The sequence below is a fragment of the Rousettus aegyptiacus genome, unplaced genomic scaffold (assembly GCF_014176215.1).
Source record: "Rousettus aegyptiacus isolate mRouAeg1 unplaced genomic scaffold, mRouAeg1.p scaffold_m13_p_15, whole genome shotgun sequence".
Classification (NCBI taxonomy): domain Eukaryota; kingdom Metazoa; phylum Chordata; class Mammalia; order Chiroptera; family Pteropodidae; genus Rousettus; species Rousettus aegyptiacus.
Genome location: NW_023416290.1, coordinates 55842296 through 55869098, shown reverse-complemented (window position 1 = coordinate 55869098; position 26803 = coordinate 55842296). Strand labels below are relative to the sequence as shown.

The 26803-nt window shown below is 43.1% G+C and overlaps 2 protein-coding genes across 14 annotated transcripts in view; one reads left to right on the top strand and one right to left on the bottom strand.

The window, feature by feature from the left end:
- Window positions 1-3011, bottom strand: part of PHF20L1 (PHD finger protein 20 like 1) — a 63332-nt gene extending 60321 nt beyond the window's left edge. For 3 of the 7 annotated variants that reach the window (XM_036233046.1, XM_016145641.2, XM_016145645.2), the window contains exons 1-2: window positions 2726-3011; window positions 481-600 (exon numbers count right to left, since the gene is read on the bottom strand). In XM_036233046.1, the coding sequence (XP_036088939.1) occupies window positions 481-563 (83 nt within the window). In that variant the 5' untranslated portion in view covers window positions 564-600; window positions 2726-3011. Of the gene's footprint in view, window positions 1-480; window positions 2607-2725 lie in introns of those variants that run through there. The other 4 variants (XM_036233048.1, XM_016145647.2, XM_016145648.2 and 1 more) reach the window with 4 other exon arrangements.
- Window positions 3012-12627: 9616 nt separating this feature from the next.
- TMEM71 (transmembrane protein 71) overlaps window positions 12628-26803 on the top strand; it is a 30620-nt gene continuing 16444 nt past the window's right edge. For 6 of the 7 annotated variants that reach the window (XR_001597062.2, XR_001597061.2, XR_004954671.1 and 3 more), the window contains exons 1-5: window positions 12628-13236; window positions 14754-14829; window positions 16058-16118; window positions 17787-17999; window positions 19516-19688. Coding sequence is in view for 4 of the 7 variants with exons in the window: in XM_016145650.2 (XP_016001136.2) it covers window positions 14790-14829; window positions 16058-16118; window positions 17787-17999; window positions 19516-19688 (487 nt within the window). In the remaining 3 variants the exon portion in view is untranslated. The other variant, XM_036233044.1, reaches the window with a different exon arrangement.

Sequence of the window (26803 nt, the reverse complement as noted above, 5' to 3'; positions counted from 1 at the left end):
AGAAGGAGGAGGTAAAGCGGTTCTTAGTTTGAGGTGGGCTAGTGAATGACGCGGCTAGCCATCAGTGTATCCTGGAGCTTGAAAGACCACCTCCGACGCAGACTAAGAAAAGGGATTAATATCAAGTTTCATCCAAAACCTGGGAAGCAAGTTATCTGGATTAATCCCCCCCCCCACCAGTATGGCTCATGTTAAGTACACGAAGATACTGATACTCTCTTTTATCTCATATTCTAGATAATTATTTGCAGTTCTCAACCACCTAAAATGATTGTGACTAGAAAGATTCTGACCAGAAATACTGTTTAAATGTTAAACCTACAAAATCTGTTGAAGAGCAGGAAAACTAAAAAAAAAACAATGTATGTGTGTGTTCAAAATGTGAACATGTTAATGTTTCCGCCACTGTCAGGACAGCAGCAATGAACCAGCATATGTACGAGAGCATGCTTCAGGGCAAGAGCTCCAAGTTTTCCATACCATTTTTGTAAGTAGTCCAGTGCCTCCAAACGAGCACCGATCTCAAAAGTGATTCCAGGACGATTTGGGGGCTTTTTACTCATCTTGAGATGCTATTCTTCAGTATTCTCTTTTCACTACCTCGAGAGGAAAAAAAATGTTAGATTTTGATGCACAAAAATGCATAAGGATTTAAACAGAATTCTTAAAACATTGCAAGAGAAGTCAAAATAACTACCATTTTAAAAAAAAAAAAATGGAATGATAATTACCAATATCTACAGGCAAAGTACTGTGCAACTTACAGGCAATCTATCAAGAATGAATTAAGAAAAAGGACATTAAAAAGATAACTGCTGAAAAAGAATAAATAGTTGGGCATTAAAATTAGTTAGTGGATACAATGCTTTAAGTTTTAATTTGGAAAATAACCAAGAAAACTCTCCACAATAACTACTGAAAATGTTTTTCTGTCATTGAAAAATCAAGACAGCTGAGTGTTCTGGAATATGACTACTGAAATTCTTAAGAGAAAAATTAACCAAATTTTTCAACAAATATTTAGTACCTAGTAATACAAAACACTTGATAAGACACTGAAGAACACAGAAAGATGGAAAAATGACAGACACACTCCTCTGTCAGTGGAGACTTTAATAATTCCTCTTGTGATTATGATTTTTCATTCTCTATGATCTCCCACCCTGGTAGCAAGTGATCCAATAATTTTAATTTAACATATGAAGTTCCGAAGAAAATTTCTTTCTTATACTTCACATTCAATAAGCAAGAATAATATGGATTGAACTGAGAATTTATTTCTACACTATTTCAATAGACAGTGCCCCTGTCAATTTCAATACTGACAGTAAATGTGGCTGTAACATTCAAACAAGCAAAAAACTACAAAAGAGTTATCTATTCCTCCCTAGATAACTGACACGAGGACTCTTTATTATCCTTTTGGACACAGTGGCTTCCCAGTACACTCGAGGTAGCCTCTTTTTCACTACCTAGCACCTAAAGAATATGAACTCATTTTTGATAGCCTGATCAAAATATAACAGGTAATCGGGAATGCAAATCTATTGTTATTAAGGGAGAAGAGAAAGCCCTTAATTCTGGTACTTAGAATTACTAATATGACGATGCTTCCTCCCAGTTTAAAAAGGAAAACACACAAATGTGTAGGTTTTTAAAATGGTTTAGTCACCAATCAAAAGGGACAAGACCTAACAGCAAACATAAAAACCAATTTTCTTTTCCTCTTTGAAAAAATCTGATCTCAGGGGAAGAAATAACACCAACGCCTGCCATAAAATATGTAAAATAAACTTAAAATACTAATGGGGGGGGGGGAGATATTCTCCTGCCATGGAAGAAGCAAACACTAGTGCGTTAAAGTTAACAAGAAGCTTGACCAGGGTTATTTGGTGTAAATGGCACAAAAATATGAATATTTTTAAGAGATCTGTCGCATCGTATATGGCAGCTACTTAAATGTCTGTGTAGAAATCTAATCAACCTTTCTGCTGTTCGTCACGGGAAGAACTTCGTAGGGGGTAGCTCACTAACATTTCTAGGCTCAAACTGCAAACCATAAATAGTAATAGAATTACGACGTATAATTCCACAGTGATACTTCGGTTTGAGTTACCAGAAAAGGCTAGATTTCACTCTTTCATGGGTGGAGAGGGGAGATGAGGAGGGATTTGAATTAAAGAAAAGTAAGACAAAGTAAAAGTCTATTGGGGAAAAAACTTGGAGCAAAAAAGAATAGGCGGCAGAGAGAATGGAGAGGAGTAAAAACGGGAAGAAAAGCGGGAAAGAATGGCAAAAAAAATTAATCATAATAAGGATGGAGAAAGTTGTGAGAGATGACAACTGGAGGAAAGGGAAAATTATCAAGAGGATGCAACACTAGCAAAGTGAAGCAAAGGTCAGAGAATGGCCGCGGGGCCAAAAAAACGGCGGGGAGAGATGCGGGGCGGGAGGGTGGCGGCAGGAGACAGACAGGAAAGGCTCCGACAGCGCTGGCGGGGAGCTGGAGACGCCTCCAGGTTTGACAGTCGTCCGGCCCTCAGCAGGGGGGAAGGAAGGGAGGGGGTGAGGGAGCGGCGGCGCCCAGACAATAGGGGCGGCGAGTTATGGGGAGGAACGCGGGAGGGGAGCGGCCGGAGAGAGACACCGGCGCCGCGGCGTCCCGGGCGGCCAGGCGGGGGCCGGGCAGCCTCCAAGCCCCGCCGCCGCCGACACCGCCTCTTACCGACTCGGCCTCCTCTCCGCACAGCAGTCGGGCCGTCCCGGGCCGAGCGGGGGCACGAGCAGGGCGGCCAGCCCGGGCCTCCGCCGCCGCCTCCGACTCCGCCTCCGCCCAGGCAGCGCCGGGGAGGGAGCGGGAGCGGAGCGCAGCGAGCTGGGGCCGCAGCGCCGCGTCGGGCCCGAGGTCGCGCGGGAGGGAGCGGGTCCGAGCCCTCAAACGCGCTCGGTGTCCGCTGCCATCGCCGCCACTGCCACCACCGGCCAGCCCTGACGCGACGCCGGTCCCCGCCGACGTCAGCCGGCCGCGACGCGCCGGAAGCGGGCCTGGGCGCGTCACGTGACGCGCGGGGGTTGGGCCCGGGCCGCGCCGCCGATTGGAGGGCCGCCGCGGGAGGCGGGGCTTCGCGGACGGCCCGCGGGAGGGGCGGGGGCGGGGGCGGGGGCGGGGGCGGGCGAGGGGAGGAACGCCGGCGCCGGGGGGCATCGGCGGCCGTGAAGTGTTTGACCTTTGAGAGATCAGGACGAAGCCCGTCGAATATTACTATTGTTGATTTGATGGGAACCAGGTTTCCCCTACTCAACCCCAGCACCCTGGGCAAACTTTCATAAATGCAGCGCACGCTTCCTTACATACCCAACCCATCCCACGTTACTGTTATAAAGTCAATAAAATCTCTATTGAATGAATAGTTTGTGGCAGGCACTGGGCTGTAAGTACATCGCATGACGACCACAACCGCACAATTGTACTGCTCTTCGCAGTTTAGGAGATCCTAACAATACAAAGGCAGGTATTACTAGGAGAGAGAGAGAGAGAGAGAGAGAGAGAGAGAGAGAGAGAGAGAGAGAGAGAGAGTCAGTCTTCCCCACAGCTAATGATAGAACTACTTTTACTGAATACCCACCATGTCCCAAACTGAGTTCTAGGCGCAGGAAAAAGTGCCCCACTGCAGGGGAAAGTGACAAGTGAACATATCCAAAGCAGCATGAAGCATTGTTTTCCTCTCTCCAGTGCATCAGTCTGGCTCTTAAGCTTACTAGATGCAACATGACATACAAATAACATGTTCATCATGCTTTACAGGGTGGAATTAAAATAGCAAATTGTTCTCTTTAAGCTTCAATTCTAGTGAGATTTGGAACTTTAAACAAACATATTCATATCCTTGTATTTGACATTCACTCATCATTATGTTACTAATAGCTACTGAGCTAGACAGAGCATGGAAATATATAGAAAAGATATAAATAAGACAGTCTCTACTGGACATTTGTCATGTTATATTTTGGTTGTCCAGCACTTGAACGCTACGTGTTTGGGAAAATCTCCATTATGGTTATCATTAGTGTAGCATACCATGTATTTCCAGAATCTTCTGGACACATGACAGGATTTTACCTTCCACACTCCTTAGAATTACATGAAGCCATTTGATTTGCTTTGGCTAATAAAATGCAATTGAGAGTGAGCCTTGTCACGGCCAGCTGGTAATTTCAAAGGCCAGTTCGCCAATCTTTGCGTGAAAAACAATATTTGAGATGGTAGTTGCTCTAGCAACCCAAGTTTTCACAGATTATGGTGAGCCCAGAACCAACTGCTAATCTACAGCTGATACAATAAAAATAAATATATATTTGTTGTTTTAAGCTATTGAGATTTTGGGGGCTGTTTATTACACAACACAACTAGCCCAACTGACAGATACACCCACCTTATGAGTCTCGGAGGCAGAGGTAACCTTGCTCCAAATGAAATGAAAATGTCAGAAACTCACATTTCCAGCCTCCCTTGCAGCTAAAGTGCTGTTTTCAGCAATAATAATTAGACTCTCTCACTGAGGACTGTGTATCAGAAGATGCTAGTGATGTTCAAAGCAAGGAAAGATTTCTTCAGCAGCTTTGTAGTGCCAGTGATCAAATTTCTGACTTTCAACCTGGAGTTAACTAACTAAACCCTGGCAGAAGCCCTTCTGACCCACAATCCATTAAGTGAGGGAAAAAATAAACATCTGTTGTTCTACATCATTGAAAAATTAAGGTCGTTTGTAATTTAAACAAAATACATACATAAAGAATAATACAGATTCTATGCACTCTCCACTGTTTCTTGAGAATCCACCAATCTATCCTGAAAAGATGATTCTTCCATTTTAATTGGAACTTAACAAGGGACCCCTCCAAGGAGTCAACTCAAAAGGAAAAAAATGGAAATAATTCCTGGCTTGAGGGGATTGTATAGGTGACTGCTCTCAATAGAGCTAATGCCATCCCGTAGGAGACACTTTAAGTACAGGGATGTGTGTGTTTTAGTTGTCACATGATTGGGGTAGGGCACGGCTGCAATTTAGTGAGGAGGGACCAGAGCTGGTAGACATCCTGAAATACCTTCAAGAATTCCCCCGAGTCATGCATGGCTTTTGAATGTCGCTCCAGACATTCGTGTAGGTTACAAAACCTGTTCATAAGTATATGAACCTAGAACTCGGTTTCACATGTAAGCACAAAGTATTTTTGCAAGGTTTTAATATACACTCGATTTTCCAGGAACGAAGCCTCCGCGTAATACGAGGGAAGATTATCCTTCTTTTATGAACATTACCAAGAGTTTATCCTATTTTTAAGATTCATGTCACCTGTGGCAAAGCTGCTCATGGTATTTGAGGCACTGGCAGAACGTGCCTGTGTCACTCTACATTTGTAGCTGTTACATTCACGGTAAATCTAAATTCAGGGGCATGCGCTTGACTGCTTTGGTATGTCCCTTTGTGAGTCATGATTGAACACATATGTATTGAAATATATGTTATTTTTAGTATGAAGTATTTCCATAAAGTGTGTGTTGTATATTATCATTGTCATTATATTGATTTTCAAATGATTTATGTGTAGCTTAATTATATCATCTATGAGTTTAATTTCAGAAAAATGCAAGGGTGTTACATAGTATTAATTCTAAAATGGGGTCATTAAGTCTGACAGAACTGAATTTAAAAAACCCACGTAGGCTATCATTGCCTCTTTTGACCATGTAGAATCAAAGGTCAGGATCAGGGCAGGGTCTAGACATGGTCCCTCAGCCATGCAGTGAAGCTATGCATTGCTATGTCCCCTCTTCTCTCTGGCACCCAACGCACCCCTCATCCAGATGGTTAATGTTAGCCATCAGTCACTTCATCTCCAAATATAGGAAGAAAGATCTCACAGCTGTGTAAGAGCAGAACCAAACAAGCAGTTTGGGCAAATTATCTTAGTCCTTAGGCAGAAATCAAACTAAATTCCTCCCACATTAAAAACGTGAAAATGGAACCATAATATCTCCTGTAATATTTAACAACTGTATAGACATATTTTAAGGGAGGAGAAAGTCACTACTAAATACCAGATATTCCTTGATTGCATATAAACCACAAGAAAGCTGTTTTTCTATGCTTCTTTAATATTTATAATTAGCATCAGTAAAGAAAATCAAAACAATTCAAAGTTTGTTTTTTGTTTTTTGTTTTTTTAAATAGATAAGTTCAGTAGAAACCTAAACCGCTGTAACAGACACCTTCAGCATCTCTCTCCATTCCAGGGGCTTAAGAATCTTTGAAAATTGCACTAACGGCACGTCCTTTATGTCTCGAACGTTTACTTGGTTTGTCTCTGTGTCACCATATCCCTTTATCAACTGACCAAATGTTATGGTTGTCCCAGAATTTGTCTTTGGCAGCTGGACTTCTAAGCCAGGGAGACCCCATCTCTCTCATGGGTCCACACAGCATTCTGCTTCTATTTCTAATGTATTTTCCATTGTGATTTCTGGGTTTATACGCTGCTTTCTTAGAATAAATTAATTGTAAGGATTGTGGGACATTCCAGGCAACTTTATTTTACTTATTTTTTTTTTACTAGTAATTTATATGCTATTCAGAAGCTACATGAGTTTCTGAGATTTTTAAACATTTTAGACATGGCGGCAATGATTTTTAAAATATCAGTCTCTGCAACATGGATGGACCTAGAAGGTATTATACTAAGTGAAATAAGTCAGACAGAGAAGGACAAATATCACATGATTTCGCTTACATGTGGAGCCTAAAAAACAAAATAAACAAATAAAACAGGAACAAACTCATAGATACAGAGAACAAACTGATGGTTACCAGATAAGATGAGGGTTGGGTGTTGGGTGAAAAAGGTGAAGAGATTAAGAAGTACAAATTGGCGGTTGCAAAATAGTCACGTGGATGTAAAGTATAGCTTAGGCAACATACGCAATAATATTGTAATAACTATTTATGGTGACAGATGGGCACTAGACTTTTTGGGGTGATCATTTTGTAAGTTATATAAATGTCTAATCACTAAGTTGTACGTATGAAACTAATATAATATTTATGTTAGCTATAACGGAAAAATTAATTTTTTAAAAAAATTTAAGATTTAAATAATGACAATAAATCAAATGAGTCTCTGCTAGTAAAGGTCATAAAATAGAAAATATATATATTTTTGGCTCAGCAAAAGCTTGAAAATGTGGCAAGAAGCCTGAATGACAAAGAACTCCTTTTCGTGCAAATCGGAGTAAGCATAAAAGATCTCATCCAAGTCTGGACACTTTTGAACGTGGAAGGAAATGCTGTTAATAATTATGCGAGAGCAGCAGGTGGATGCCCGGGCAGTCCCAGACAAACTGAGATACGTGACCATGCGGCCTAAAGCAAGAATAAATGATAAAGAGAAATCAGGTGAAGCATTCCTAAATGGAAAAGCGTTGAGTGTAAAATTAACTCTTGGATGCTCAGTAGCTCTCCTGTTTGAGATGCCAGGACAAAGGACGTTCTCTTTCAGCTACCCTGTTGATAATTTGTACCTCTCCTGATCTGGGTTATTGTTGTTCATTATTATCACTTCTGGGAACTACATCAATATTTCTCAAGTGATTGTCTGTATTAGACCCACAGGAGCCAGTTTGTTAAAATGCAAATTCTTGGGCCCTAAACCTGAATTTTCAGTCTGGAGACTGGAAACCTGCATTTTAAAAGCCACTCTAAATGATTGTTTTGTACAGGAAAGTTTCAGAATTCGTGTTTGGAATCTTTTGGTGGCACGTGATAGAAATTCAGTGCAAAGTAGCCTAAGCATAAAGGGACTTTATGCTTGTGGAATTAAGAAGGGAAAGGGGATGAGTCTGCCTTCTGGGGAAGTTTGATTTGGGGATCAAATTACAACATCTTTTACTCTGCTTCCTGTGGGTTGGCTTGATTGTTGAGATCCACATCCGGGCCTCCAAGAGCTTCAGACTTGTCATTACAGTAGCCTGATGAATATAAAAACGAGTCCTAGAAGTCATTCTTTCATTTGCTTATATTAAATAAGGTGCCCAGTGCTGAACCAAGCATAGTGGTCATAGGAATAACTTGTACTGATCTGTCATGGACCTGGGTCCAATCCCCAATAAGGTAGATGGGAGTAGAGACTGGCCCAAACGTTATGGCCTGAGAGATGGAAATGAGGGTATCCTTTAAAGAAAATTGGGGTGTTGTTACTCGAAAGAAAGAGAATGGAAGCTGGACAGCAAAAACAACTAAGATGCATTGCAACTGGGTGATACCGAATAGAGCTCCAAATTATAACTTACAGCCACTCGACGAAGCTGAGAAACTCTTTCTGGTTTGCAAACTAAAAAGGCAAGCCACACGAGGAGCAAAGCTAGTGAGAGACTGACCTGACGTTCATATTCCTGATTCTTTAGGTGTTTGCTTTTAGAAGCAGTCTCTACAATGTAGAAGCGCATTGCAGGGGATTGTTAAAACTGGGGGAAGAACGGGTGGGCAACAGACCGTAGCAAGCATACGAATGAACAGTAATCACATAGCTGACATTCTTCACCTCTTAGCGATGATTATTTTCCTTGAGAATGGAGATGGCTGATTATTTTCCTTGAGAATGGAGATGGCTGTAGTTCGGCGGCATCCTCGGATGTGGCAGACAGCGTGCCTGCAGGCATTGTCTCAAGACTCTGTTTTTACTTGGTTTAATCATTCAGCAAACTTGGATTGAGATTCTACCTGATGCTAGAAGGTGGGTGATACAGAGTGATAGAACAGGAAGAATAATGAAACTAGGTGTCTGATTCTAAGATGACTTGCCACAACGGGAGATGGGTACAGAAAGATGCAAATGCGAGAGGCAGCAAAATATTAATCAATTTGAAATAGACATACTGTACTGTAGGAGTATGCTTATTCTGACTCAATAAATCAAGGAGGACTGCATAAAGGAGGAGGCCTTTGAAATATGTTTGAGGATGAATAAGCTTCAAATAAGAGTTCTACGCAGACTCCAAAATTATTATTGCCCCATAGTTCTTTATAGTTTTGATTCAAGCTCTGACAAATAAAAAACCTCATTCTACTTCCATTTCTTTCCCACAGTTCTTATGGAACAACTGCAGTGTGCCAAGTACAGTGCTTAGGCCTAAGGAGCGTACCAGCAAATAAGCTTAATTCTTGACTTTAAAGCACTTAGCGGTGTAGCTAAGTCAACCAGCATACGGACAGCTACTTTCGATACGGTGTAAGTGTTAGCGTGCAGGATGAGCAGACTGAGAATGTGTGCTCTCACTGGTCACTTACAATTTGTCTAAATGTCTGTCCCCTTGGTCAGGCCCAGAAAACCTTACCAGCATCCTCCAGGTAACTGGCTGAGGTTCCCATGAAACAGTTCCCCCTGTGGGGGAGGGGAGGGGGTTGAGCAGGGGCAGAGAACATGTTAGCACAAGGGTTGCCACAGCCCACAGTTTTGCCTTAGTCAGAAATACTGAGGCAACACAACCCTGTGGTCAGGTATTGAATTACTTCCTCTTTTGTACTTTTGCAAATCATTCGACAGAGCCAGTTTCACCAGGATGAGGGTAAACACCCACACCCTCTGATTTTCACTGTCTTTCTTTTCCTTTTTTTTTTTTTTTTTGAGAACTATAGGTATCATGAAGATCATAGGGCACTATAAATTTGAAGGGAATCAAGACATTAACATGCTTCTTGCCATCGTTTTTAAATAGCAACTTAAACTAAGAAACTATGTTCAAGCCAGAGGTTTGGAATGAGACCAGGAGTGGTAAGTTAGACCTGACATGGCTACCAGAGTGTTTGGGGACTAGACACTTCTCGGATTCTCCATTCCTCACATGTAAATGAGACTTTTAAATCTACTGCACAGAATTGTTTTGAGGATGAAATTACACAGAACAAGCCTTACATCTTTTGCATATTATAATTAATATGCAAATACAAAGTGTTTCCTAATATTTCTTTCTCGCATTTCACAGGGACCCACGTATCAAGTTTTGTTACTTCTGTGGGTAATCCCAGTTTCGCTCCTTACTGATTCCGCAAAAACACACGTATTCTTAGGACTTACTTTGCATCAAGCCCTGTATGAGCTGCTGGGGATTACAGAGAAGAATAAGATGCTGTTCTTGTCACCAAGAATGTAAGCTCTTATTAAGACTTTATTATAGGGTTTTCGCTAGATAATCACTCTCTCTCAGTCCTCCTCTGTCCACCCCTCATTTTTCGGCCTTTCTCTCTCTCTCTCTCTCTCTCTCTCTCTCTCTCTCTCTCTCTCTCTCTCTCTCTCACACACACACACACACACACACACACACACACTATCCTCCACTGCAATTTGAGTATGAACCCTGAGCAAACAGTAAGGACATATCTAGAGGATTTTTGAGAGACAGGGATTCCAGTTGCGAGAATTACTGTGTAAACCCTAAAAAGACACGTTAGCGACAGAGGAAGTTTGAGATCAGCAATGATAAGAAAATCAAATCCAAAGGCAAATAATAAAAGTACTACAATAAATTTAACTGTGTAGAAATTGAGATTCTAAAATCAAAAGAAATCATTAGGAATTTCATTTTTTTTTTTTTTATCACCATCTGACCATGAGATACTCCAGTATTATCACAGAGGAACTAAAGTTTAAATAAATCCCTATCTATCCTGGCTTGCCATTTTTCTGATTTCTTTGCCTTTTCTTGGGATATCACTCACAATTGAAATATCATATTTTCCAAATATTTATATCTATAAGTCCCCATCCCTACCCCCAAATAACCCCCTAGTGGCATTCTGAATTTACAATTTAATCGCAGCTCATCTTGCTAACATAATCTAGTTCTCATAAAACCGAACACTTAGAAAGTTCTTCCAAGACAGTGGCCATGAATTACTCATATGACACATGACAAAGACCCAAGAAATGGGTAGTCTGACAAGTTCGAGGTGCCAGCAATTAGAAACAAAGAGATAGGTATGTTTCAAGAGAATTATAGGTATGGATATCGGCACAGAGAGGTGACCGAGATCAAACAGATAAAGAGCTATCGACTATTTTTGATAGAATGTATAGCCAAAGAGATGCAAGCTTGGTACCGAAGACAGTGCTATAAATCAAGGCTTCAAAGGACCCCTCCACTTTCCAATTCTAGGAACAGAAAGTAAGCTGAGATTTGCAGACGTAGGCAGATCAGAGGGTCTTGAAGAAGTCAGAAGGATCTTCACCTCCTCTTTCGGATGGAAGGAGGAGGATGAGCAAAAGAAAGAATGGGAAGTCCAAGAAGAGGATGAGAAGGTGGAGAGCCATGAATTACAAGAACGAGGGTACCGCACATCCAGAACGGCTGTACGACAGAATGGCTTATCTGGTAAATCTAGGCAGACATGACTGGACGGGCATAGGCTCGAATAAATGTGCCTATATTCTGAGGATGACGCCACAGCAGAGGGAGACACAGGCTGTAAGTTTGTCCCCCGCGGTAATGGGTGGCTCAGAGGATAACGTTTGTTATGACTACGTATTAGTTGGGTAAAAAGTTACCCCAAAACCCGATGCCTTAACACACCATCTATGACGGCGCGGCGTCCGTCTCGGTCAGGAATCTGGGCAGTGCCGCACTAGCTCCTCGGCTCTGCATGCTGCACAGGCTGCAGTCGGAGCGTCGGTGGGGGCCGCAGTCATCGCAAGGCCCCACCGGAGAAGGATCCACTTCCACGCTCACGCACACGCCTGTCGGCTTGATTTCTGGCTGGTGAACAGAGGGCCCCAGTTCCTCACTGGCGTTGGAGACCACCTTTATTTACATCCTTGCGACATGGCCATGTTCCTCATCAATATTACTCATGCTGCATACGCTAAGAAGGTAATAGAGAGTCCAGCAAGACAAAAGCTGCAACCTTTTGTAACCTGATCATGATAGGAAAAAGCCGTCACTTTTGTCTGATTCTATTCAGAAGTTATTTCAGCCCACCCTCAAGGAGGGAGGATCTCACAAGGGTCCCTGAAGTCCATCTTTGAAAGCTGCCTACCACAGACTAGACGGGCTCTCCTCCTAGCAGTTTCTGCTGCCTGGGGCATGTTCTACAGAGGACCCTGCCTGTGGCATAATCTCAGGGGGAAAGGGAACCCCAAGAAAGAATGAAATGAACTTTTCTGACAGCCTGACCAACTGGGTTCTCAGAAGAGAAGTTGGTTTATGGGAAACAAATAAGGAATGCATCTTCCACATCTGAGCTGAGGACTCACTTATTTCCCATTTCTTTTATCTCATTTAATTCTCCAAGCCATCCTTTGAAATATATATCATTACATTTATAACTGAACAAATTGCAGCTCAAAGAGGTTAAGTCACAACTCTGGGGACACACAGCTGGTGTGGCAGTTTGAATCTCAATCTATGTGACTCCAGAACCCATACGCTTTCTACAATCCAGTGCACCTCAGTGTTGCTAGAGTGTATAATTCTTTTATCATTTACAATAGCAGAGATTTGTAGGAATCCACCAACATCACGTTCTTTCATCTCTACTAAAACATAAAATGTAAAATGCCACCCAGAGAGTGTCCTATAAAGCCCACTGTTTGATGGATCAACATATTGCCATTGCAGACATTTTCAGAAGATCAAACTCCCGGTATTCAATAAAATTCTGAATTTAATAGCGTCAGCGCATTATCACCAAGAAACTTAATTGATTTGGATGAAGCACTGCTATGCACTACTACTCATGCTGAAAATGGCTAGAAGATGATAAACAATAAGTGTGAGCGTTGCTTCTCTGAAGGTTTTCCTTATGCTCTTGCAGCTAGGGGTGGCGAGGAGTTAGCTCAGCAAAGCATCCCTCCATGATGTGTCCAGCTGGCCGGACTCATGGGATGCACATCCCCCGCTGCTGGTCCAGGAGACAGACAATCTTGAGTCTTCACTGTGCTCCTCAGCGCGAATGCCCCTGATCCGAGTCTCACAGGAAGTGTGACCTCATTCCGCTCTCAGCCTCTGGTTACGCAGGCAGTGTTTGAAAGAAAACAAGAGCTGTTTTAAGGCGGACTTTCCCAAGAACTACATGCTCTTCTATTCTAGGAAACAACCGAAAGAACAGGGGGCCGCCGAAGATGAAACTTCTCTGCCAGCTCCTGCCGCACACAGCAATGCGCGCGGGCATCTGTTAGCAGGAGAGAAAGGTGGGATTTTCTGTTATTAGGGACTTCTGCACCTGTTGACATTCTGACATTTCTTTCAGCTGAAGAACTGCTAAGTCCTGGATTTCTCTGCTGTCAGACTCAGGAAGCTTCACACTTCAGTAATTATTTTGCCATCTATCAATTGGAAGATGAGACTGGGGATTCCCTTTGGAAAGGACGAGTATGGGCAAATTATTTTTCGAAACAGATTGGTTGCTTTGATGGAACTGGTAGACAGAATCTGTCTCTTGAAAAGTTTTACAGCTGTAACTGAATTCTTTTTCAGTGATACTAATACTCGACTAACTGGTAGTGTACTGTGAGTAGCCTGTGACAGTATTTCTAAGATCCAGCCTTAAGACCTTCCCTTCTGCTGCAGAACTTGGTGGCCTTAAATTAAACCTAATGCTTGGGGAAACTAACATAGGGTAATTTGGGCTGGACATATTTGTATTATATTGAGCAAAAATCACAAGGACAAGCGACACACTATTATAGTGAAACAAAGTTATTTTATACTCTAAGCAAAGGAAATTTATGAATGCGTGCTTTGATTTAGAGATCATCCAAGGGATGCCAGAAAGTTCTCCTGATTTGTCTGCAGGTCTCTCTAAGCCAGGATCTATGTTTTCTAACAGGTTTTGTGTATAATTTATTGGAAGAATCAATCTAGAGCTATATAATTATTCCGATTTAAAATTATGTATGACAGTTACAAAAAACAATTCGTTACTAGTTATCACATTTTTTTGAAAATGTGGATAGAGGTGGTGAATTAGAAAAGCATTTAGTCTTATTTTATAAAGCCGTTAGAACAGGGATACCTACAAACAGTCAACAGAAGGTAGATCGATGTGATGAGTGGTAAACGGGCATAGTTTACATAATTTTCTAATCTGTAATTGAGAAGGTAAATAATATGTTCATGAGAACTGAGTGTTGGAATCTGCCCATTGGGGTACTATTTTTAGCGCAATGCTGCTTATGCCGCTACGAATGTCCAGGCTGATAGCAAGTGCAAAAGACCCTCCCCGCGACTACCTTTCAGTGGTTCAAGGTGTTGGACCAAAGACAGACACCAACCCCAAGCATTCCTTGAAACTTGACAATGAGATGGATGTGTGCAGGATGATGAAAATGTAAATAAGTTTATTCAGAGGGCTCTAGAACCAATCACTTGTCAGAGTCCTTAATCGAATAATTCATTTTTTAATTTTTATTTTAATCACAAGTCAACGGCTGCAAGTCTAGCTTTCCCAAATAAAACGTTGATCTTAGTTACAGAACGAGATTATGTAGATGTGCCGAGCAAGACAATGGAAAATGTAACGCAAAATCGTAGAGGCAGACGCCACCTCGGTGGTCCTCCGATCCAGTCTCCTGTCTTCCGTCCTATGTCTCCTCGTTATTTCAGTAAACAAATCTGAGTAGTGCAATTAGTAGATGCCATCTGTTTTGGCATCACTTTTCTATTTTTAATATATAATCCATCTTTTTTTTTTTTACATCTTTTGCAGAAAATCTGTGAAGTTTGAATAAGCAGCCTTCCCAAGATGTACCGAATATCTCAACTGATGTCAACACCAGTGGCAAGTAAATGTGGCGAACGCAATTATCTTTTGAATGATTAGACTCTTTTAGCAATTTCCTTGCTTTGATTTTGCTGATACTCACACCATTAACCATCTGTCAGTAGCTTGTGCTTCTTAAATGCCAGCGTTCACTTTGGCAATGATTTTGACTTCATTTCTTTCCTTGAGAGAAATGTGGTCTTTTTCCTTTTAGCAGGGGGAAAAAAAAAAATCACCAGTTTTTTTTTTAGATGCCTATGCATAAATGTGAAAGGAGATTGTTTACCAGCTACCATTAAGATGCAAAACTGTTTGTCTATAAAAAAAAAAACACTGAATGATTTTGATAGCTACTTGTAGAAAACAAGGGCGTTGTTAAAACGGTAGTGGTTTCAAGTTTCTTCCTTCCTCTCGTCTTGCCTCCCCAAACCCTGCTTCTAACCCTTCCTCACACACCTACAATTTTCTTCTTACAAATCAACCAGCCCAGTCTGAACGTCTAAATTCCTTTCTGTGCTTAGACAGTAATTGTCAGTAATGGAATCAAGTTTCACAGAGCCTGTCTAGCACAAGGATTCACACCATTACTATATGATATAAAATTCTGCTTCAGAGTTTAGAATATTAAGCAATCACAATTTTCTCCAATTGAAAGCTGTTGCCAAGCCTTTGGTTAAACTACAATGAATGAATTAATGCTTTAAAAAAAAATTAAGAACACTTACAGGCTTCCTACATCAGAAAATCATTTATATAAAACAAAACTACTTTTTTTTCTCTCCACTATTGGCCTTTTGTTCATTATTGTACCATAGAAGTGCCTTAAAATGCGCTAATGAGCGACATTCTGGGCAGATGATTGAATTCCTCAAATTACTGAGTAAGCTAAAATAACCAGCACATTGGGTAATTGATTTCGCTTTTCTATAGCTTCACACAAGATGTTTTCTTCCTCCTTTCCATGAGTCAGTTTGATGCTAATGATTTATTATTGCCTCATCCTGCACTAAGGGACCTCTAAGGGAGTGCTGAGCGGGAGAAGAACCAGGAGGTAGAAGCCCCTAGATCATTTCCGGCTGCCCAGAGAGGCCTGGTGACAGGTTGCATTAATGCCGATTCGTTGGATGGCTGCATCATTTGGAGTCTCTCCGGAGGCCGGGGCATCAGCTATTCGCACCTTCTTGACAGCCTCCGCTGTTCGCAATCATGCGTGTGACGGAGTGGTACTTCTCTCTCATTTGCTCATGCAGGGTCTTCCAAGCCCGAGAGACAACATGCTGGAGAGCTGTCTTCCACATGCGTTTGTCCAAGGTATTTCACGGGGCTTTTTACAAGAACAAGCAGTCAAATTCTCTTCCTGTATGCATTTTTTTGTTGTATTTCTGTTTAAAAAATATTAGTTTTAGATATCAACCAGTTTGGGTATATGTTTTCAGTCCCGTGCACATACAAAATGAAAACTCGCCTAAGCTAATAATGGATTTTTTTTGGGGGGGGGGTGAACATGTAGGCAAATGTGAATTGTTCATTTGATGAGTGGAGAAACTAATGAATACTGGTATATGGTTATTTTTTTTCTCGAATTTATGTTCTCTTAAATATGCTTGTATTATTTCACCTTACAAGAGAAACAAGATTCTACACCAATGCACAAGCTGGCCGAATTTCATTCTCCACTAAAATGTGTAGTTTTACCATTTTGTTCAATTTCTGCGATGAAGTCTTATTTCCTTCCTTCTTTCCTTCCTTTCTTCCTCCCTCCCTCTCTCTCTCCCCCTCTTTCTCTCTCTTTCTCTCTCTCTCTCTCTCTCTCTCTCTCTCTCTCTCTCTCTCTCTCTCTCTCTCTCTTTCTCTCTGTATCTCTGTCTTTTATTCCTTGTGCGGGCACCAGTTCATTTTTCCTCTAGCCTTTTGTGAAAAATGCCAATCGTATAAAGGGATCGTGCATTGCTATTAGAACCTGCTCCTTTCTATAAATTCTAGACCTCCAGCTACTATGAGTGAATCAGTCAAGGATGAACAAGCAGGCCGTGTGAAAAGAACACATGCTTTAGAGGCAGATAGACCAAGGTTCAAATCCTAACTCTGCCACTTACTGTCCAAGTTATTTCCCGTTCTGCACCGCATTATTTTTTCCTGCTGCACAATGAAGGTCATGATACTTAGCTTTTAGGGAGCTTTCCCTAAAGTAGATAAAGCATGATGTATGGGCCAGGCCCATAATAAGTTTTCAATACTAAATAATGTCCACTCAGAGTAGCACTTTACTAACTCTAGTGCACATATTAATTGTGAGTAGACTTTTAAATTTTAAAAAGTCATCGGAAATTTAGTAGAGCATGAGGTTGCCTTTCAATCACATAGACATGTGTTTTGCAAACCCAAGACGCACACAGGTTTACCTAAGGAGACACCCCTGATACCGAATCAGGGATGAGAACTACACGAGCATTTGTGCGGCTGACCAAAGAGGGAAACTGGCGAAGGTCGAACGGATCTCTTTAACCGCATGTTCACTCTATAACTCACATCTGTCTGGTGGCCGCGTAGTTATAATTTGTCTATCACAGTGCCAAGAGTAAGGACATAGAAATTGGAAGGATATTCAGAGTAACCGGAGCGGAGGAGACTATGAGCTTCTCACACCCCAGATAGACTGATTTCCAATTTGTCCATCCACGCAAGATGCAAAGAAAGCATCTTTCTTGGAGGACTAATGTCAAGGGTGTAAGTGCATCATACGGTTTTATCGAAGTGTTTAAAACAGAAGGAAGCTCTAAAACGTCCTGGAGTCCAACTCTCTCACAGGTAAGGAGATGAACCCCGGAAGACCGAGGGTGAAATTCTTCGGGTTGCAGAAGTCACTGGCAGCCATGAATGCAAAGAGGTGTTTTCCTTCACGGTGACTAGAAATGTGGCTTTTGTGTGACTAGATGTTCCAGACAGAGCTTTAAAGGACTTTCCTTATTCCCTCTGTAGCTTTGCCTGTGACTTCCTGGATGGTGACAGTCCCTTTGACGGCTGCTCCATAGATCCCCTGGCAGGCTCCCACTTTCCCTGTCGCCGAAGTCCCAGACTCCTCACCAATGGCTACTACGTTTGGACCGAAGACAGTTTTCTCAGCGACAAAGATGGCAACATGACCCTGAGCCCAGCCCAAACCAGCGTTATATACAAGGAGAACTTAGTTAGGTAAGCAGAAGATATTATGTAAAAGAACCGGAAGTCCAATGCACCTGTTATTCATTCATTCATTCATTCATTCGTTCGTTCGTTCGACACTCATTTATAAGGAGCCCGTTGCTGCTCCTGACTGTGGAAAAACAAAGGCTAACGGGGCAGAAAGAGCCGATGTGAAAACAGAGAGAAGTAATGCGGCGATGCAGGGGATCAAGTCTGAACAGAGCGCAGGGGAAGGGGAGAGGAAGGAGGCCGATCTCGCTTGCATGGACAGGTTGAAACAAGCTTCCTAGAGATAATGATGATCGATTTGAGTCTTGAGAGATGTAGGATGTCGGTTAAAATAGAAGCAGGAAAGGGGAGCGCTGGGGAGAGTTCTGAGAGACCCCGATACAATGTGGGGAGTGGCGAGCAGTTGTGGAAATACAGCCTAGGGCAGAAGGAACTGCCCTGCGAGAGAGAAGGCTGAGCACAGAGCCGGGGAGTGGGCGGAAGGGGCGGGACTCCAGCCTAGGGAGTCTGGGCTTTGTTCTGTGGACAAAGAGGCGCCATTGACAAACCTGTGATTTCTCCTTAGCAAGGTAACACTGACTACGATGCAGAGCGTGGGTTGTTGGGACTGTGGACGGGTGAGAAGTTAAAATCTTTTAGAAACGCAAGCCGAATTGCATCACCGCCACCCCCTTCCCCTAGACATACCTCAGTGTTCTCTCTTTGCTCTAACATTAAATCCAAGCCCTTCACACAGCGTCCCAGGTTCTTTATTAGTGGCCTTCTTTTGACATTCCTGGCCTCACTTCCTAGCGTGATCCAACGTGGGATGCACTTGTGTGTGCTTCAGTGAACAGGTCAGATCGTCCTGTGCAGCTCAGAGCATTCCTACCCCAGAAAGCCTCCCTCGGCTCCGGGTTAGCAATGACCCTCCTGGTGGGCACTCTTAACCAGCAGCCTCTAGTTAATTTTGTCACACACATATGCCCCCTCGTCCCCCATAGCCCAGTAATCGAGCAGAGACTACGAAGCCAGACTGCCTGGGTTTGCATCTCAACTATGTAATTCACTAGCTGTATGAACTCAGACAAGTTACTAAACCTCTTTGTGCCCCGTTTCCTGATTTGAAAACTAGTGTAACAATGGTACCTACGGCACAGGGCCGTCCTGAGGATGACGTGAGTTATTACACGTAAGCCCCTAAGAAAGAAAGACACCTGGCACAGAATAAGCTCTACGGAAGCATTCACTATGGCTGCATCATTTTTGCCTTTCTCTAACACTGGAGTGTGAACTTTCTGTATCCAAGGTTTTGTCTTTTATCTTGGTATCCTTGACATTGATCCAAGCATCTGGCACATACAGAAATTCGGGAAGCTTCTGTGGAGTGAACAGAGGGAACAAATAAAATGAGCTTCGTGGACGGCATTGGAGGGATGTGTTGTTCTGTTCGTCGAATCCCTTTCACGAAATGCACTGTTTTGAACCTGAGGTGACTGCTGTTCGCGCGTCCACATCCTCTTTCATTTCTCTCCAGAATATTTAGAAAGAAAAAGAGAATCCGCCGTTCTTTTTCTTCCCTCTTCAAACTCGGTGCCTCGAAATCCTGGCTGCATGGAAGTATCTTGGGCGACGTTGACTCTTCCTCGAGTGAGGACATTTGGTTGGAGGGGGCCAGCAGGCTGGACATCCACCATTGCAGTGAAAATGGTGAGTTTGCATCTCCCTTCCCATAATGCAATACCATTGCCACGTGGTCAGTACCAACACTAGGTCTGGGGCCAATGTAAAATCCAGAAACGACAGTCATTTGTTTGTTTGTTTGTTTGTTTGTTTTTTAGTCGAGGCAACCCTCGGTTGACCTCACAGATTGCAAGGGCCTTGTCAGTTTATAATCCCTTATTTATTTATTTATTTTTTATACCTACGGCACCTGGTCTTCCTAGGTGGTCTCCCATCCAAGTACTAATCAGGCCCGAGATCAGATGGGATCGGGCTTGTCCAAGGTAGCATGGCCTTAGACAAAATGATAGTCATTTTGATAGAGAGGACGTGCCGGATTTTAAAAATTCATCTAAAGTTCTCTCCACACTACTGTATGATCCAAATACATATGTTTCCATGTCATGCATGCAAAACAGTCTAATTTAAATATGTAAAATTTTAAGTTGATAAAACCCGAAAAATATCTGCACATCTCCAATGTATCTTTTCTGTTTAGAATATGGGGGGAGAAAGGATACTGGAGTCAGGGTTCAAGTCCTAGTTTGGGCACATTGTGATAGTTATTAACTTTGCTATGTCTAAATGTCCTCATTTTTATAACAAAATATGTACATATAGAATGATAATATATTTATATATTATAATATATGATAATAATAAATGAAATATTCCTGTTGAAATACATGCTCTATGTATATATTAGCTATATCACATATATGTATTAAATAGTATAAGTTTTCTATATAATAGGTAAATACGTATGTATATATTTGATATGTGCGTATATGTACATAAATACCGTGATGGGAACTCAAAGCACATCTTAATATTAAATGGGACAATGACTGCCAAGCATAGGTCAATGCTTGATACTCAATAAGTTGTAGTTATAATTAATAATTGGACACACAGATACAAAGCAATAATCGTGGTAAGTGCTGTGAAGAAAAGGGGAGATCTGACCCACTCGGAAGCTCAAGGAAGGTGTCCCTGTGGATGTGGCACTTGAGCCGGGTTCTGGATAATGGGAGGAGCTTTTCTGAGCAAGGAGAGGAGGTAAGAGCGTTCTGCGCTCAAGGGACAAAAGTGGCTAGAGGCAGGAGTCTCGCGAGCAGGTTTGCTGGGCGAGGAAAGAACACGTGTGTGGTCTGGAACACGCCGAGTTTAGGGTCCTTCGGGACAGCAAAGGGGCAAGCTGACCTGGAGCTCGGAGGGGCAGCCTGAGCTGAAGCTATACACCTGCAAGCCACCTCAGTCCAGGGGGGCACGGAGGGCATGCGAGACATCAGGAAGGGGGCGGAGTCGGCAAAGGGAGAACCTCCAATGGGAATTTGCCAACTCGAGCCACGATTGGGCGAGTAGGACAGGACTAGCCTGTTACAGGGATAGAGAGGAGGCATCTAGAAGGGTGAGCAGAACGCCTAGAGAGTGCTGCGTAATGAAGGGGAAATCTTGGTCTGAGAGGGAGGGAGCAGATCGTACCCTGAGCTTCAGCACGATGACTGCTGGAGTCCCTGACCTGGAGGTCGTTGCTGACGGAGAGAAGGAGGCAGAAGAGAAATAGGGCGAGGGGAGGGCGAGAGGTAAGGAAATGAAGTCGTGGGGTACAGCGGACTCTTCAAGATGTCTCCCGGAAAGGGAAGGAGAGAGACCAGGTCCCTTCCACACATGCATTCGACTCTGGTCATCCTGATGGGCTCTCGGTTTCCCAAATGGACCATGCTCTTCCACGCTTCTGTGGCTTTGGTCACTTTGCTCATCTGCTGGAATTCATTCATTTATTCATTCACTTGGAAGATTTTATTGAGGGCCGCAGTGGTGAACAAGACAGACACGATCACTGTTCTCACGGAACCTGCTTTTCTGTCAGAGGAGACAGAGTAAATTACACAGCATGTTCGAAAGTGGTCAGTGGTAAGGAGAATGCTACAGGAGGTGATGGAGATTGAAGGTTTAAATAGGGTGATTAGGGAGGCCTCCTGGAGAGTGACTTTTGGGCATCGACTTAAAAGTGGCAGCGAAGCATCTGGGGGAGGAACAATCCAGGCCCAGGAAATATGAGTGCAAAAGTCCTGGACTGGGAGCCTGCCCAGGGCTAGGTGCATGATGGGAGAGGAGAAAACAGGATCTCACAGAGGTGCGCGTGGGTGAGTACAAGTGGGAAGGACAGGGAGACCTGGGAGGCCATTTTAAAGACTTTGCCATCTGCTCTCAGTGAGAGGAGAAACTATAGGAGGACTTGGAGCGGAGGAATAACGTGACTCAACTTCCATATCTTGGCTGCTGTTTTCAGATTAGATGTAAGGTCGGTATTGGGGGTAGCGGCGAGGAGACCAGTTAAGAGGCTGCTGGAGTGATTCAGGTGGGAGGTAATGGTAGCATGAACTAAGAGGTGAGAAATCGTAGAGCCACCAGGCTTTGCTGATGAAGGTTAAGAAGAGGGGAGTCAAGGGTGTTTATTATGTGCTAAGCACTTTGCATTCTGTCTTGTTTAAGTAAATCACCGTGTTTACGTGCATTATCTTGTTTAGCTATCCCAAAGATCCTTAGGAAGTAGGTCGCATTATCATATTTACTTTTGATGATGACTGAGGTTCAGGGTGACTTGCCAAAGTTCATTTAGTTTATACACAGCAGAGTTGGAATGCAGCCTCGGTCTGTCTAGAGGCTTTGCTCTTCTTTCCAAGGTGAAATCTGGTGTATACCTCACAGCCCAGGCCCAAGCAGCAAGCAAGAGGAGTCATGTGATATAATAATATAATAATTTAAAGGTATAGTACTTACATGTCTACTATTTTTCTCAACCTACTTCCTGGACAGGAAATTCAAATACTACATTATTATTTTTTTTAATTTTAAATTTGTGATAATCATAGATTCATGAGACGTTGCAAAAAATAGTGCGGAGAGGGTCGGTTTACCCTTTATCCAACTTTCCTCCCCGGTAACGATTTACTCAACCATCCACCCAACCACATGTAGCTCAAGATCAAAACCAGGAAATCCACATCGACGCAAAATATGATTAAAATGTCACCAGTATTTCTGGGTGTGTAGTACTACATTAATTTTTTAAAAAATAAACAGAGAAAGTGCTGGTTAAATGAAGACACAATTCCTTACAGAAACGAATGATTAACTGAATGTCTCCCCGTTCCCCACAATAACAGGGATGTATAAACAGGACAAGGAGAAGAGAAGGAGACAGGAATATGGGGTTGGGAAGGGGTGGGGGGCAAACTGAAGGTGTTTGAAGAACCTTCTGGATCGTGCCGAGGAGTTTGGATTTTTACCTAATCCAACGAGGGCCTTTCAGAAGGCTCTTGGGCGGGGCAATGACGTAATCAGATCTGGACGTTCAGAGGTTACCTTTATGGTAACGCGGAGTGACCCCTGGAGGGACGGTACCTGGTGGGAGCTCGGAGGCGTGAAAGCCGACAGGCACGCTAAGGAAAGCGGCCCAGGAACGGCGAGGAAGGGGTTGTTTCCAAGGTAGAACCGGCAGGTGGAATGCTTAAACGCAGAGACGAGGATGTGGGAGGTTTCGAGAAAACCGCCGTGTTTAATGTGGGCGGCTGCATGAAAAGTCCTGCCAGTCATGGAGACAGGATGGGCCAGGGATGAGGAGCGTGGATTCTGGGCAGAATAGACTTGAATTCAAGTCCCAGAATCACCTTTTCCAACCCAGATGCTCTTGGGCAAGTTGATGAACCCCTCCGACCCTCCACATCTTTATATATAAAATTAGAAAAATAATCGCACAGAGAATTGTCGTGAAGGCGAAACACAATAATCCATGAAAAAACTTAGCACAGGGTCTGGGATTCTGCCTATGTAATAGCTATAAAAAGGCAAAAAAAAAAAAAAGAAAAGAACAGATTTGGGTCAGGAAAAGAGACAATGAATTCTATTTCATATGAGTTGAATTTGAGATACCTATGGGAAGCGGAAAGATAGCCAGCCGAGTTTTGGGAACGTGGCAATGAGGTTCAGGAAGAAGGAAGGATCTAAAAATGTCGGTTTGGAAGCCAATGTGAGCAGTAGCGGAGGTCTCTGAAATAAAAGAGTTCAGCGACGGAAAACGAGTGAATGGGCATGAAGGCGACTTAAGAAAGGAATTCAGGGGGTCGCACAGACGTGCCACTAATAATTCCCCCTAACGGTAAGTGCTGTGGGCCAGTGCCATTCCAGCAAATTCTAACTAGAGTCTGTTACTCTCTCTTTTGTTTTCACAAAGTTCTTTTAACAAAGAATAAGCTCAGAGCTTTCCTCTAGGATGGTAGTCAGTGCAAATTAAATAAGGTCTCGTTTTTATCGTACTTATTTTTACATTTACTTTCTCTCCAGTGCACTTAAATAATTGTTATAGTTCCTTCGACGTAAAAGACTAAATAAAATGGGACAATTTGAGGAAAATATTAAATGGCTAAGGGTAAGCAGGCTCCACGATGTGGCAAAAATCGGGAAAATGATGCTCGGAGGACTGAAGTTTGAGAATCACTGTCCTGAAAGCAGTTTCGCATATTTGAAAATTCACATCTAGTTTTCCTACAGTTACTGCTTCAAAATATGTCCAAACAATTTTAAAGCAATTGGACCACCGCAGCGCCGCACGTGTATGAAGTATCTTGTTAAAATTCTCATGGTTTCTAAATATCTTCTAAATATAACAAATCAAACCACCAGCACCACCACCTCCTTCAAAATTAGTAATTAGTCAACCCGGGTGTACACAGGACTTCAAAGTCTCTCTTCTCAGCTGTCAACTATAATCAAATCTTCCCCAGACTTCATTTCCAGATCTACCCGAGGCCCCACGACTTTTATCAGCAGTTTATTTTTTCTCTGGAAGTGTCGCCTAGTTAGAAGGCTCGAGAATTCAAAATTAACTTGTTTTGCTGTTTTTCTCTCTGGGCAATGGATGTAATCAAAACTTACTTCCTCTGATTTTTCTCTTCGTTTTTCAAGCTAAACAGGATTTTTTTTGGGGGGGGGGGTTCTTATTTTGTTTATCCTTAGTTCACCCTTCCCCACCCCCCACAGTCCCCGCCTGCCCCACACACAGCTGTGCCCGAGACACCTTTCCTTATTAGCTGCCATTCATTCTTTAGCCATGGCACTTGGCACCTGCCCAAACCCCAACACTGCTGTTGGGGATACATTCTCAGAACTCTGTAAGTCATATTGAAAATGGAGTCCACAGATCAGGGCTCCCCGTGCTCCATCTCTGCCGGTTCTAAGAAAGGAAGGAAGGAAGGAAGGAGGGAAGGAAGGAAGGAAGGAAGGAAGGAAGGAAGGAAGGAAGGAAGGGAGGGAAAGAGAGAGAGAGAGAGGGGGGAGAGAGAGAGAGAGAGAGAGAGAGAGAGAGAGAGAAGATAGAGAGAGCTCTCATCGCTCCTCGCCCTCCCTCACTCCCCAGCGACCCCACTCACAAGACTCGCCTCCCCCTAACGCAAACACTCAGACAATAAAAAAGAAAGATAAAGAAAGAAAGAAAGACAGGCAAGATGACCTCAGGTACAAACACACCAGCCGAGGTCTGCCATTCTCCCAGAGCTATTACGGCCTCTCCCAGAAATATCTTTGATGGCTGCATCTGTCAGTGGCTCCCCGTTTCTCTCTCTAGCCCGCAGTAATGCCCACTTTACATGCAAGGATATGGAAATGTGCTTGGAAGAAATTGCTTCATCCTTTTAAAAACAGAAGTAAACGCCACTGAATTTAAATAAACTGGGAGAAACAGGATGGCATGACTATCTTCAAAACCAATACGAAAGAGCTATCTATCTGCTGAAATATTTTCTGCATTGTGATCTTTTCATTTATTATTAAGGTTAGAGAAAGAAATTAAATATCAGTTAGGAAACGTGTGAGTTGGGGGTAAATCATATCTTTTCAGAGATGGAAACTCCTTGATCATTTTTTTATGTTAAGAGTTTTTTTGTAATATCCCTCTTCAATGCCATCTCCTTTTTAGAAGATTCTGCATAATGTGTCTGGTATTCCCCATAGGATACATTTTGTTTTATGTCATCCAATTCTCAGTGGCAATGCTGTAAGTTCAGCCGGGCAGCCTTGGACAACAGCACAGAGATATTTTTCACTGTTGTCGCGACCTCATCCAGATCGTAATTAAGTGCCACTCGCGAATACACACCCAGCCACGGAAGTTCCGGCTCTTTCTCACCTTCATCATTGACACATAAGGAACTACACATATCTAACATGTACGATTAGATGAGTTTAGACATGTGCAAACACCACAATCAAGGTAATAGACATCCGACGCCTCTCAAGTTTCCTTGTGACCTTTCGTGGTTTGTTTTGGTCCTTTTCTTTTTGTAGTAGAAACATTTCACATGAGATCTACCCTCTTATCAAATTTCGAAGTGCATAAAATACTATACCGGTAACTATTACAACACCACGGTGCCGTTCGGCAGAACTCCAGAAGCTATTCGATGAGCATAACTGAGGCCACACCCGTAGACCACTTCCCCCAGCCCCGGCCCTGGCAACTACCATGTCATCCCTCGCTTCCATGAGGCCGATGATTTTAGATACCTCCTGTAAGTGGAAATCATGCAGTATTTGTCCTTCTGTGATTGGCTCATTTCACTTAACATAATGTCCTCCCGGCTCATCCATAGATAGTACGGCAAAGGGTAGGATTTTCTTCATTCACTCGTCTGCTGGTGAACCCTTGGTACGTGTCTGCGTCTTGGCTTTGTGAACAGTGCTGCAATGAATGACGTGCAGGACCTCCTCTGCACTGTGGTCATCACTAGACGATGTGCATGTTTCGCTTCCCCCTGCTTCATTTCTCTATGGCAACCAGCAGGGATGCTTCTGCAGTCAAGTGGACCCAAGGTGTGGGTAGAACCGCGGGAGGGAGGCTGCCGGGTTGGCAGGAATTTCTGTGTCCAGAAGCGCTGGTTCATTGGCTCAGCATCCCGGCTGAGTAGGAGAACAGCGCCACAGGAAGAAGCAGCCAGGCCCCTCGCTTGCGGCCTCAGGCTCCCGTTGGCTTTAGCTTCCACGGAGGGGAGAACTGACCCGCCCTCTCTCCGGTTACTGTCGCCCTGTTGCAGCAGCCCAGG